The following is a 14,259-nucleotide window of genomic DNA, read 5'->3' on the forward strand; positions in this document are numbered from 1 at the left end:
GGGTCAGCTGGATTCACTCATGAGTCAGTGCTCAGCTGCCGGGTGGCCAGGAGCAGGCTGGTTTGGATGACTCAGCTGGGGCAGCTTGGTTTAGCTCCAACTGGTCTCTCAGCCTTCGCTGAGGCAGCTCAGGCTTATGCATATGGCAGCCGGGAAGGTTTCCAAGCCAGGGAGCTAAGGCGTGAACAGCCTCTAAAAGCCCAAGTGCAGAAATTTTTTAAAAATGCTTATTTATTTGTTTTCAGAGACAAGATCTCACTCTGTCACCCGGGCTGGAGTGCAGAGGCACAATCATAGCTCACTGTAACTTTGAACTCCTGGGCTCAAGTGATCATCCCACCTCAGCCTCCCAAGTAGCTGAGACTCTAGGTGTGCACCACTATGTCCTGCTTTTTTTTTTTTTTTTTTTTTTATAGAGATGGGGTGTCATTGTGTTGCCCAGGTTGGTCTCAAACTTCTGGCCACAAGAGATCATCCCCACCTGATCCCAGACTACCTACCCACCCTCACCTCCCAATTCTCTTCCTACTCATTAAGGTCATAATTTTTTCCCTCAGCGTCTGTGTTTTTGCTCATGTGTGTATGCTCTCTGAAATGGAGCATTTTCTATCCGGAAGACTCCTACACGTTCTGCACAACCCAGCTTAAATGCAGTCTCCTTCGTGAAACATTTCTCCACCAGCATGGCCTCCATTTTTCTCCTTTTTCCTCGCACAGCACTCTGCGCAGCACTCTGTGTCCATCATCTGTAGACTATATCACGTTGTGTGAGATACATTGTTATTTTTGGTGGTGGTGATGGTGTGCTGTTTTGTTTTGTTTTCTGCTCTTCCTCAATGGAACAATTGGGCTATTTGATGAAAGAAAAAGGACTTACTCACCTTGGCATGCTTTGCATGTAGGAGACAATCTGTAACACTCTATTTGCTAAGTCAATGTTTATTGGATAAATAAACATAATTTTCATGTTATTACATTACAGTGCTTAAATGTGCTTGCGTCAGCTCTGTAGCTACAATGATGCACATATTGTTGTTGGAAGAGATTATATTTTTCATAAATGGCCACAGCAATATTTCTGTCCCACACTCTCTTCCAGAACCTTGGTGCTTCCCATCAAGAGTGGGAATCTGATTCCCTTTTCCTTGAAATTGGGTGGATATTTGTGGCTGCTTTTGTGCAGAGGGATTGCCACATGACTTCAGAAACCAGGTTGTAAATGTGCTGTGACTGCACATTATTTTTATTTATTTATTTTTTGTGATGGAGTCTCGCTCTGTTGCCCAGGCTGGAGTACAGTGGTGGAATCTCGGCTCACCACATCCTCCGCCTCCCAGGTTCAAGCAATTCTCCTGCCTCAGCCTCCCGAGTAGCTGGGACTACAGTCAACGCACCACCATGTCCGGCTAATTTTTGTATTTTTAGTAGAGATGGGTTTCACTATGTTGGCCAGGCTGGTCTCGAACTCCTGACCTCGTGATCTGCCTGCCTCAGCCTCCCAAAGTGCTGTGATTACAGGCGTGAGCCACTGTGCCCAGCCACAGTGGCTTTTTTAAACCAGTAAATTTTGGGATAGCTACTTATACATAATAACTGAAACAATCAGGCATTTTAGAATTCATATGTAAGCTAACTTTTACCGTGTAGCATTCTCACACATATATAATGTGTGTGTGCATTTATGTGTGTGTGTTTGTGTGTGTGTGCACAGGCAAAAGAGATAGGGAGCTTTATTGCCTAGTGTTTTGTGGTCAGCTCACTTTTGCCTTGCCTGCATTCAGTTGACCAGTTAAGCATCTAAAGTACCCAGTCTGTACATTGGGCTGTCTGCCAGGTACCGTGTTAAAAACAAAGTTGAGCCTGCTCCTAGCTTGTTGGAAAACTCAGATAAACACAAATTAACAGCTCTCCTGTCACATTCTATGTTTTGGAACACCCTAGGATGGCTTTCTCAGATTCAGCACTGTGACCATCATAGTCAGCACTTGTCATGATCAAGACTCAACCTTAGGTCTTGGATACAGTCCTAACGGGCCACTGGTTCTAACCCACAAGGTTGTTTACCTATCTAAGCAGACTTAGGGGTAAACAGGATTCCTGCTTCAAATACAGTATTCTGGGAAGTTGATTCTTTCTTGACTCTGAGCCAAACTAAATGCAAGCATAAGCTTCATCAACAAAGTAGTTGTTCGTATATTATGCAACTTCCCAAATGCCTTTTAATTTCTTCTGAAGACTCAACCAATGCTACAGGTAAGAAAATTAAAAAGACACACAGACATAGGATCACACATCAAGTTTTTGCCAAATTAAATTATTGTTTTAAAAATAATTTGCAGCACTGATGGGCACAAACCATAAAATTTCCAATGTATGAACTCTGGGCTACAAGACACTCTTTATCTTTGACTGCTGTGAACACTCTGAGGAAAATTCCTGTGGTTTTGAGGCAGTCACAAGGCAACGTGCTGCAAATGGCCTGGACTCAGAAGCAAAGGGCTCTTGATTTTAATCCCAGCCCACCACTGACAAGCTCAATGGCCCCAGGATGTTTCCTCATCAGCAGAGGTGGGCTAATGAATCCAGATCCCCTGTTTCACAGTTGTTCCTCAATGAATGAACACCTAGAAAGTTATACAACAATACAAAAATATCAGGTAGAAATTTACTTGTTTGTAAGTCTGTCAATCCATCCATCCACTCACCCTTCCATCTATTCATCCATCTATTTTTCTAGCCACCCATCCATCCATCTATCCATGCACCTATTTATCCATCCATCCAGTTATCCATCCATCTATCCACATATCCATCCACACACCCACCCATCCATCCATTCATGGATACAACCATTCATCTACACATCCACCCACCCACCCATTCACCAAACTATTCATCTATCCATCCATTCATGGATACAACCATTCATCTACACATCCACCCACCCACCCATTCACCAAACCATCTATCCATCCATTCATGGATACAACCATTCATCGACACATCCACCCACACACCCATTCACCAAACTATTCATCTATCCATGCATTCATGGATACAACCGTTCATCTACACATCCACCCACCCACCCATTCACCAAACTATTCATCTATCCATCCATTCATGGATACAACCATTCATCTACACATCCACCCACCCACCCATTCACCAAACCATCTATCCATCCATTCATGGATACAACCATTCATCGACACATCCACCCACCCACCCATTCACCAAACTATTCATCTATCCATCCATTCATGGATACAACCATTCATCTACACATCCACCCACCCACCCATTCACCAAACTATTCATCTATCCATCCATTCATGGATACAACCATTCATCTACACATCCACCCACCCACCCATTCACCAAACTATTCATCTATCCATCCATCCATCCCTGCATACACCCACTCGTCGATCCATCCACTCATCCATTCACCCACCCATCTACCCATCCATCTGTCCATCCATCCATCTACCCACCCACCCATCTACCCATTCATCCATCCATCCATTTATTCATCCATCCATACATTCAGCCACCCATTTACCAAAACCTTATCTATCATCCATCCATCCAGCCAGCCAGCCAGCCATTTATATACCCACCCATTCATGCATCCATTCACCCACCCACCCATGTGTTTATCCATCCATTCATTCATCCACCCACATATCCACCTACCCATTCATCCAACCCTCCATCTATTCACCCATTCATCCATCCACCCACCCATGTGTTTATCCATCCATTCATTCATCCACCCACATATCCACCTACCCATTCATCCAACCCCCCATCTATTCACCCATTCATCCATCCACCCACCCATCCATCCACTCACACGCCCATTTGTCCATGCATTCATTCATCCACCCATTTATTTATTCATCTACCCATTTATCTCTCAATCAATCCATGCATCCAGATGTCTGTCCATTTACCCACACATCCACAACCCCCACCCATCCACCCATGTGTACATCCATCCTCCCAGTGACTCAGGAAACTTCATTTGAGCATCTGTACAGCAGACATTGCGTGTGGCTCAGACACCTCTTAACTGCCTTGGCTGCCAACAGGTACCTCACAGGAGGTCTCTGCTATAAATTGGGCTCAGCCCCTGGCAGTGGAGACCAGAAATAAAAAGTGATTTAAATAACACTGAAACAAACCTGACTTTTTAAATGGTAAGATTAAAAACGTACTCTTCTGTCCGGTAATGAGGTCAGGAGAGTTGGTCTGGGCCTGGCACAGCTGTCTTGCAGTGTCACCAGCCACCCTGGCACCTGTGCTCCATGTATTCTGCCATTCTTGGAATACGACCTCTACCCTCTGGAGGACTTCGTGCTCTAAGCTAGCTGCTGGAACTCCAGACATCATGTCATTATTCCAGGCAGGCCCAGCATGATGCAGAGAAAGCGAAAACTGGGCTTGTTGGCCACCAGTCCCCCTCTTAAGGGACTCCTCAGAAGTTTCACCCAATAACTTTGGTTTACATTGATTTTATGAACCAGAACATAGATTTTTGGTTACACCTAACTGCAAAGAAGAATGAGGATATCGTCTTTCAGCCGTCACGTTGCCAAAATCAGTAAATTCAAGGTCTCTTAATATAAGGGAAGAAAGAAAGGATATAGGATAGGCAACTGTAGTCTCACACGTGCATGAGAAATGGATGGATGGATGGTGGACAGGAGCGCGTATGTAAATACTTTTTAGTCTTCTCAGGCTGCCATAATAAAATAGCATAGACTGGGTACTTAAACAAAATGAATTTATTTTCTCACAGCTCTGGAGACTGGGAAGTCCAAGATCAAGGGGCTGGTTGGTTCAATTCCTGGTGAGGGCTCTCTTCTTGGTTTGCTGTGTTCTCACATGGAGGAGAGACAGAGCAAGCATGCCCTCTGGTATTTCTTCTTACAAAGGCACTAACTTTCCTGCATAGGGTCCTAACTTTACGATTTCATTTAACCTTAATTATTTCCTTGCTGCAAATACACACACATGGGGAACAGAACTTCAACACACGAATTTGGGGAGTAGATACAACTCTGCTCATGGCACATATAAGCATGCATACTAAATGTGTGTGTGCATGTGGGTCAATGGAAAGATTGGAAGTCTCATTAATAGCACATATATGCATGCATACTATGTGTGTGTGCATGTGTGTCTGTATGGAAAGATAGGAAGCCTCATTATCTAAATGCCTAGCCTTTCGGGTGAGCTAATTTTTGTTGTGTATGCATTCAATTGAGTAATTAAGCTTCTCAAAGGCTGCCTCTCTTTGTTGGGCTCTCTGCCTGGTGCTGAGGTACAAACAAAGATGTGACTGCTCCACAGCTTATTGGGAGGCTCAGATAAACACGAATAAATCTAAATAAACACACATAAATTAAGGCCTATTTAAATAAACACTTGCTGCTCTCAGAAGCAGAGCCACGGCTGTTTGATTTTACTGCTGTATCCCACAGAGCAGATACTCAAAAAGCTTTGTTGAGGCTGGGCATGGTGGCTCCTCCCTGTAATCCTAGGACTTGGGGAGGGCTAAGACTGGGGGATCGCTTGAGGCCAGGAGTTTGAGACCAGCCTGGGCAATATAGTGAGATCCTGTCTCTAAAATAAAATAACCTGGGCATGGTGGTGCAGTCCTGTGGTCCCAGCTACTCAAGAGGCTGAGGTCAGAGGATCACTTGAGCCCAGGAGTTTGAGACCAGCCTGGGTAACATAGACCCCATCTCTAAAATTATAAAATTAGCCGGACATGGTGGCACATTCCTGTGGTCCCAGAGGCTCGGGAAGCTGAGATGGTAGGATCTCTTGAGTCCAGGAGTTTGAGACCAGCCTGGGCAACATAGAGAGACCTCATCTCTACAAAAAATAAAAATAAGCGAAAATAAACACAATATTTTTAAAAACATGAAAAAGCTTTGTTGAATAACCGGGCATGTTGAGAAATCACCAAGAAGAGAGCACTGTAGGAACCTGGGGAGAAAAAAGCTGAGTTGTTGATGCAGGAGCCAAGCAGTTGGGGTACATGAAAGAAAATCGCTAGTGGGCTGCACCCTGGCAAATGCAGCTGGACGAAAGATCTGATGCTACTCATTCCCGAAGGTCACATTCTTAAGCTTGAATGGGTGGCAGAGTTGACCTGACTCAGGGTAATGGTACAGGAATATACATGTGCATATATATCATACTGCAAATGTATCCGTTTTGAATCTGACTCTCTAAGAATAATCTACAGGCCAGGTGCGGTGGCTCCCATCTGTAATCCCAGCACTCTGGGAGGCCGAGGAGGGTGGATCACCTGAGGTCGGGGGTTCGAGACCAGCCTGACCAACATGGAGAAACCCTGTCTCTACTAAAAATACACAATTAGCTGGGCATGGTAGTGCCTGCCTATAATCCCAGCTACTCAGGAGGCTGAGGCGGGACAATCACCTGAACCCGGGAGGTGGAGGTTGTGGTGAGCCAAGATCACGCCATTGCACTCCAGCCTGGGCAACAAGAGGAAAACTCTGTCTCAAAAAAAAAAAAAAAAAAAAAAAAAAGCCGGGCACGGTTGCTCACACCTGTAACCCCAGCACTTTGGGAGGCTGAGGCAGGTGGATCAGGACGTCAGGAGATCGAGACCATCTTGGCTAACACACGGTGAAAACCCGTCTCTATTAAAAATACAAAAAAATTAGCCGGGTGTGGTGGCGGGCGCCTGTAGTCCCAGCTACCTGGGAGGCTGAGGTAGGAGAATGGCATAAACCCGGGGGACGGAGGTTGCAGTGAGCTGAGATCGCACCACTGCACTCCAGCCTGGGCGACAGAGTGAGACTCCGTCTCGGAAAAAAAAAAAAGAATAATCTAGACATCAGGAGAGCATCTGCTGGTCACGATTTGGGAGAACAGGGAGATAAGAACATCCAGCAGCCACCCATCTATCTATTCATCCGTCTGTCTATCCATGCACCCACCCACCCATGTATTTATCCATCCATCCATCCATCCATACATACATACATCCACCCACCCATTCATCCAACCCTCCATCTATCCACTCATTCATCCATCCATCCATTCATCCACCCACAATCCACCCCATCCACCCACCCGCCCTCAATTCATCCACCCACACATCTACCCATCCATCCATCTATCCATCCATCCACCTATCCATCCATCCACTCATCCTATCTGAATTGTGTCTGTGAGACTCCTCCATAGTGAAATTATTCTTTTCCTAATTTTTTATGTCATACACTTTGGAAGAAGTGGGGATCTGTGTCCACCTCCTTGATGGTGAGAGCAGCAGTCCCCAACCTTTTTGGCACCAGGGACTGGTTTCATGGAAGACAGTTTTTCCACAGAACCAAGGGTGGGAGGGATGGTTTTAGGATGATTCAAGCACATTACATTGTGCACTTTATTTCCATTATTATTATTATTATTATCATATTGTAATGTATAATGAAATAATTCTACAACTCACCATAATGTAGAATCAATAGGAGCCTGTATTAGCCCATTCTCGCACTGCTATGAAGAACTACCTAATTTATGAAGGAAAGAGGTTTAATTGAGGGGGGTGGTGCAAAACCATTCATGAAGGATCTGACCCCATGATCCAGTCACCTTCCACCAGGCCCCCACCTCCAACACTGGGGATTTCAGTTTGACATGAGATTTGGGCGGGGACACAGAGCCAAACCATATCACCACCAGCACAGCACCAAGCATCTTGCCACTCAGAAAGAATGCCAAAATTTCTCTCTACACATATTTTATTTTTATTTTATTTATTTATTTATCTTTTGAGACAGAGTCTCGCTCTGTCACCCAGGCCAGAGTGAAGACGCACGATCTCGGCTCACTGCAACCTCCGCCTCCCAAGTTCAAGGGATTCTTGTGCCTAGCTGAGATTACAGGCACTTGCCACCACGTCGGGCCAATTTTTTTTGTAATTTTAGTAGAGACCGTGTTTCACCATGTTGGCCAGGCTGGTCTTGAACTTCTGACCTCAGGTGATCCACCCACCTTGGCTTCCCAAAGTGCTGTGATTACAGGTGTGAACCACCGTGCCCAGTCTAGACATACTGACATATTTCCTTTTTCTTTTTCTCTTTTTTTTTTTTTTTTTGAGACAGAGTCTTTTTCTGTCACCCAGGCTGGAATGCAATGGCGTGATCTCGGCTCACTGCAACCTCCGCCTCCTGGGTTCAAGCGACTCTCCTGACTCAACCTCCCAAGTAGCTGAGATTACAGGCGTGCACCACCACACCAGGTTAATTTTTGTATTTTTAATAAAGACGGGGTTTCACCATGTTGGCCAGGCTGGTCTCGAACTTCTGACCTCAGGTGATCTGCCTGCCTCAGCCTCCCAAAGTGCTGGGATTACAGGCGTGAGCCACCATGCCCAGTCTAGATGTATTTTCTTCAAAGATGCACTTATCATTGGAAGTGGTTCTTTCTGACAGCTCCCCTGCCCCGATGCTTTCCTTCCTGTTCCATGGAGTTCCATGTTCTGTGCTGTGTAGTTTGATTTTCAGTCCTCCTTTGAATTCTGCAGCTGTGTATTTAGACCCATTTCCCAGGCCAGTAAACAAAGCCCCGTGGGCAAGAAACCACAGATCCCCCCATAGAAAGTGGGAGAAAATGCCAGTCTGCAATAGTGTGTGCATGTGTGTGTGTGTGTGTGTACGTGCATGTATGTGTGTGTATGCATGTGTGTGTGTGCATGCATGTGTATGTGTGTGCATGCAGATGGAATATAATTATAACCTGCGTGTGTGTGCAGTATAAAATATATAAAACTGGTTTAGAGAGCAGGGTATGAAAAGTCCAAAGTCAGAAGAACTAATCCTTGGCTGTGGGTGGTGGCTCATACCTGTAATACCAGCACTTCGGGAAGCCGAGGCCGGCAGATCAGTTGAGGTCAGGAGTTCGAGACCAGCCTGGCCAACATGGTGAAATTCCATCTCTACTAACAATACAAAAATTAGCCAGGCGTGGTGATGGGTGCCTATAGCCGTAGCTACTCAGGAGACTGAGGCACAAGGATCGCTTGAACCTGGGAGGTGGTGAGCTGAGATCGCGCCACTGCACTCCAGCCTGGACAACAGAGTGACACTCTGTCTCAATAAATAAATAAATAGAAGAAGAACTAATTCTTAAAAATTAAAGACACATGGAAGGTTTCCGCAGGAGGCTGGGAGCTACCAAGGGTTAGGTTGAAATGTGCAACGTGGCCACGTGGGTCCCTCGGAAATGGTCAGAACATGGTTATTTCTTGAGGTTCCACTGGTGAAATAAATGGGAAACTTGGAGGCTGCCCCAGAGGTGAGTTCCCCATCCCTTCTTCAGCCTAGTTTGTGGCCTTCAAAAGATGCTTCCTGTGGCACCTGGATACAATTCAGAAGGCTTTTTCAATTAATTTAATTTTCATTCTGGAGGTTACAGCCTCTTGGTGCCAGTTCCAGAGGGTCTGCAGAATATTATGGAAATTCATATTTGGAGCCAAAGAATGGTAGCGTTAAAAAAAAAATAAAGAAAAAAGGCAAAAGGCATCTAACTAAATGAATTAGAAACAGAAGTCTTCCAAATGCTTACCTGTGAGAACATAAATAAAAAGCCTCAAAGCCTGGCTTTCAGAAGCTGATGTTGCATCTTTATTATGGCTGGCGAGAATGACCTGCACCCTCCCTGAAAGGCAGCCAGAGTCTAGACTCTACTGGAACATAATGGACAGTCAGAGGAGGGAAGCTTCACCTGCAGTGCCGTCCAAATGTCAGAGGCTGGAGATTGTCCAGGGGAGGGCCTTTCTTTTGGAGGTAATGGGGGTGAAGCAGGAAGCTCACAGGGAGAGGGGTCTTTGGAGTCTGAGACAGCAGGAAGACCCTGCTTTCTTTTCATCTCTGCTTCATCCCAAGTCGGACTTGCCTCAGGATGCCAAAATGCCCGGGCAGCTCCAGCACCCTCTTGCTCCTCAAAATGAGCCCCCAGGGTCCTCCTACTTGCCCTGACCTAGGGTCCACACCCTCCCTTGACCCCAGCCCAGGACTGTGGCCGGGGGAAAAAGAAAGTGCTAATTGATAGAGAGTCAATGCCACATGGGGAGGTCGGGGGAGACGTGCAGGAGAAAATACCAGGGAAGGAGCTCTGGTTGGGTAGTTCATCCGGGTTCACTCCAAGAGGTAACACTTTAAAGGTGGTGTTCCCATGAAGAATGATTACATTTTCCTCATACTTCTAAAGTGCAGTTATGTTGCTGGGGTTTTGCTGGCCGAAAAGAAAATGAAAAAGAAAAGAAAAAACCTTCCGGTGTGCAAGCTCACACTGTTACTTTTTAAGATATGCATCACTCACACCACCGAGCTCACATTGCTGAGCAGGTCTCTGGGGCACAGGCCCAGCCCCTCTAGCCTTGCAGGTTTCTGACCTAGGGGTGCAGGTGACATAGGGAGGGGTGGGTATGGCCGCAGGCAGGGAATAGCTCAAGACCATTTGACCCAGCAATCCCATTACTAGGTATATACCCAAACGATTATAAATCATTCTACTATAAAGACACATGCACACGTATGTTTTTGCAGCACTAGTCACAATAGCAAAGACTTGGAACCAACCCAAATGTCCATCAATAATAGACTGGATAAAGAAAATGTGGCACATATACACCATGGAATATACGCAGCCATAAAAAAGGATGAGTTCATGTCCTTTGCAGGGACACGGATGAAGCTGGAAACCATCATTCTCAGCAAACTATCACAGGAACAGAAAACCAAACACCACATGTTCTCACTTATAAGTGGGAGTTGAACAATGAGAACACATGGACACAGGGAGGGGAACATCACACACCAGGGCCTGTTGGGGGGTGGGGGGCAATGGGAGAGAGAGCATTAGGAGAAATACCTAATGTAGATGATGGGTTGATGAGTGCAGCAAACCACCATGGCATGTGTATACCTATGTAACAAAACTGCACGTTCCGCACATGTACCCCAGAACTTTTTTTTTTTTTTTTTTTTGAGACGGAGTCTTGCTCAGTCGCCCAGGCTGGAGTGCAGTGCCACGATCTCGGCTCACTGCAAGCTCTGCCTCCCGGGTTCACGCCATTCTTCTGCCTCAGTCTCCTGAGTAGCTGGGACTACAGGCGCCCGCCACCACACCCGGCTAATTTTTTTTTTGTATTTTTAGTAGAGATGGGGTTTCACCATGTTAGCCAGAATGGTCTCGATCTCCTGACCTCGTGATCCACCTGCCTCGGCCTTCCAAAGTGCTGGGATTACAGGCGTGAGCCACCGCGCCCAGCCTGTACCCCAGAACTTAAAGTATAATAATAACAATAATAAAAAGACAGGTGTTATCTCAGAGCCCCTGACTCAGTCGGCTGGGCAGCAAGTATGCCAGCCCAGGAATGGGCCAATAGATGAGCCAGGGCTTTGTAAACCAAAAATAAAATTCTTTAAAAGGCTGGAGTGGGTGGATCACTTGAGGTCAGGAGTTCCAGACTAGCCTGGCCAACATGGCGAAACCCCATCTCTACTAAAAATATAAAAATTAGCCAGGCGTGGTAGCAGGTGCCTGTAATCCCAGCTACTCAGGAGGCTGAGGCAGGAGAATCGCTTGAACTTGGGAGGTGGAGGTTGCAGTTAGTTGAGATGGTGCCACAGCACTCTAGCCTGGCCGAGAGAGTAAGACTCCGTCTCAAAAACTAAATAAATTAATAAAATAAAATAAAATAAAATTCTAAGCCCCCACCGCCCCCCACCTTCAAAACATCTGAATGGACTTCTTCCTCAGCCAGAGCTCTTTAAAAATTTAACCTGAGAGACTGTTTCAGGCCGTGACGGGAAGCAGGGGTCGAACATGCCTCTCCGGCGTTAACATCCACGCAGCCTTTAAGTTTGAGAAGAAACATTTTACAACCTCTTCTCTCTGACCCTAGCACCGGAAGGGTTCCTGTTCAAATAAGAACTTGAGTCTTCACAATTCTTTATCTTAACCCAGACATTCTTTTCTATTGATCCCAGGACTTTAAAGAAACTCAAGCAACTGCCAATCAGAAAATTCTAAAATCTACCTATAAGCTGGAAGCCTCCTGCTTTGGGTTGTCCCGCCTTTCTGGACAAAACCAATGTGTCTCTTAAATTTCATTGATGCCTCATGCCTCCCTAAAACGTGTAACACCAAGCTGCATGCACCCCGACCACCTTGAGGACACGTTCTCAGGACCTCCTGAGGGCTGTGTCACGGGCCATGGTCACTCATATTTGGCTCGGAATAAATCTCTTCAAATCTTTTACAGTTGGACTCCTTTCTCTTTTTTTCTTTTTTCTTTCTTTCTTTTTTTTTTTTTTTTTTTTTTGAGACAGAGTCTCGCTCTGTCACCCAGGCTGGAGTGCAGTGGCCTGATCTTGGCTCACGGCAACCTCCATCTCCCCGGTTCAAGCGATTCTCTTGCCTCGGCCTCCTGAGTAGCTGGGACTACAGGTGCACACCACCACACGCGTCTAATTTTGTATTTTAGAAGAGACCGGGTTTCACCTTGTTGGTCAGGCTGGTCTCCAATTCCTGACCTCAGGTGATCCACCCGCCTCGGTCTCCCAAAGCGCTGGGATTCCAGGCGTGAGCCACCGCGCCCGGCCTAGTTTGACTCTTTTCGTGGACAGTTTGAAGTGTGGAATGCAAGAATATTCAGGGTTATTTGTCAGGCTGCAAAGTTGTTCCACTACCCTGCAGGAAAATGGATACAATTTGAGGCTTAGGTGTTAACAGATAACATATTGTTAAGTGTGGGAAGGGCGACAACTGCACTGCAGCTGTGGCCAGTGGCGCGGGAGGGTCTCTAAACTCAAAGCCCACTGGAAGGCGAGTCGCCCATGACCAGGACTAGGGCCCAGGCGCCCCAGATAGAAGGGACCTCGTTCCCTATTGCCCCCCACTAACTCCCATGACCAGGAGTCCCCACTCCCAACCTTGTCCTGGGGATTCTGGGGAGAAACTGCCCCAGCGAGAGGCTACTGCAAGGGTTGTCCTTGGTCCGGCGCAAAGGGTTCGTCCACCACCCTCCCGGCGGCGCACCCCCCGCTCGGACGCTCTAGAAAGGACTTGGGACGGGGGTTGCCTGTGGAGCGGGGGCCCACGCTTCCTGAGCAGGGAGAGGATTGCACTTTGCTCCCCTTGGGGAACTCCCTGAGGTGAGCAGCGGGGAGGGGCCCCCATACTTTTCCCAGCAGGGGAGCCGGGAGTTTCCTCTGCTCCCACTGCAGAGCAGGGGAGGGTCCCTGCTAGGGGCGGAGAAGGGCTGCAGGGGCGAGTGGTGAGGGCGGCTACACGTTTCCAAGAAGGGCGGCAGCTTCGTGTCGCTACAGTTACAGGCGTGCATTTAGGAGGCTGTAGACAGGGAGGGACCCGCACTTTCCCGAGCAGGGGAGCTGCTGGGAAAGTTTGTTTTTTTGCTCCCACTGGAGACCAGGGGGTGAGGGGGGTCCTTGTTAAAGGGGCGGAGAAGCGGCTGCAGGGGCGAGTGGGGAGAGGGGGCTCTATGTTTCCAAGAAGGGCGGCAGTTTTGTGCCACTACCGTTAAGGGCCGCCCTGGGGCGTGCATTCAGAGGGCTGTAAACCGGGAGGGACCCGCACTTTCCCGAGAATGTTGTAGTTCACTTTGCTTCGGGTCGGCGCCGCCCTGGCTACGGCCTTGTGGGTGGGTGAGGGGGCGTGGGCAGTTTCCTGAGAAGGGGCGGGGCGTGTACCGTACTCCCCTCGGCGCTGCCTGGGCCACCCCCGCCCGCCTACCCCCTCTGTCCCCTCCCCGGGCCCGGCGTTCCCGCCCCTTCTGTGCGCGCGTGGAGGCCGGGGCGGGGCGGGGCGGGGCGGGCGCAGCCGGCGCTGAGCTTGCAGGGCCGCTCCCCTCACCCGCCCCCTTCGAGTCCTCGGGCTTCGCCCCACCCGGCCCGTGGGGGAGTATCTGTCCTGCCGCCTTCGCCCACGCCCTGCACTCCGGGACCGTCCCTGCGCGCTCTGGGCGCACCATGGCCCGCGGGGCTGCGCTGGCGCTGCTGCTCTTCGGCCTGCTGGGTGCTCTGGGCGCCGCCCCGGGTGAGCGAGCGGAGGGATCCGGGCTGGGGGACGCGCAGGGCGCGGGCCGGGACTGGGGATCCGCTTGAGATGCGGCGTTGGGGGCGCCCCGCGGGGACACCCGGACCCTCCTCCCTGCCCGGCAGGACGCGCTGTGCCCACGGG

At 48.3% G+C, this 14,259-nt stretch overlaps 1 protein-coding gene across 4 annotated transcripts in view; it reads left to right on the top strand.

Moving 5' to 3' along the window:
- The first annotated feature begins 13,772 nt into the window (after window positions 1-13,772).
- LOC100615666 (CD99 molecule (Xg blood group)) overlaps window positions 13,773-14,259 on the top strand; it is a 51,960-nt gene continuing 51,473 nt past the window's right edge. For 2 of the 4 annotated variants that reach the window (XR_010154846.1, XR_008542094.2), the window contains exon 1: window positions 13,867-14,115. Coding sequence is in view for 2 of the 4 variants with exons in the window: in XM_003317334.6 (XP_003317382.1) it covers window positions 14,049-14,115 (67 nt within the window). In the remaining 2 variants the exon portion in view is untranslated. Of the gene's footprint in view, window positions 14,116-14,259 lie in introns of all 4 variants that reach the window. The other 2 variants (XM_003317334.6, XM_016943457.4) reach the window with 2 other exon arrangements.

Source organism: Pan troglodytes, chromosome X (assembly GCF_028858775.2).
Source record: "Pan troglodytes isolate AG18354 chromosome X, NHGRI_mPanTro3-v2.0_pri, whole genome shotgun sequence".
NCBI lineage: Eukaryota > Metazoa > Chordata > Mammalia > Primates > Hominidae > Pan > Pan troglodytes.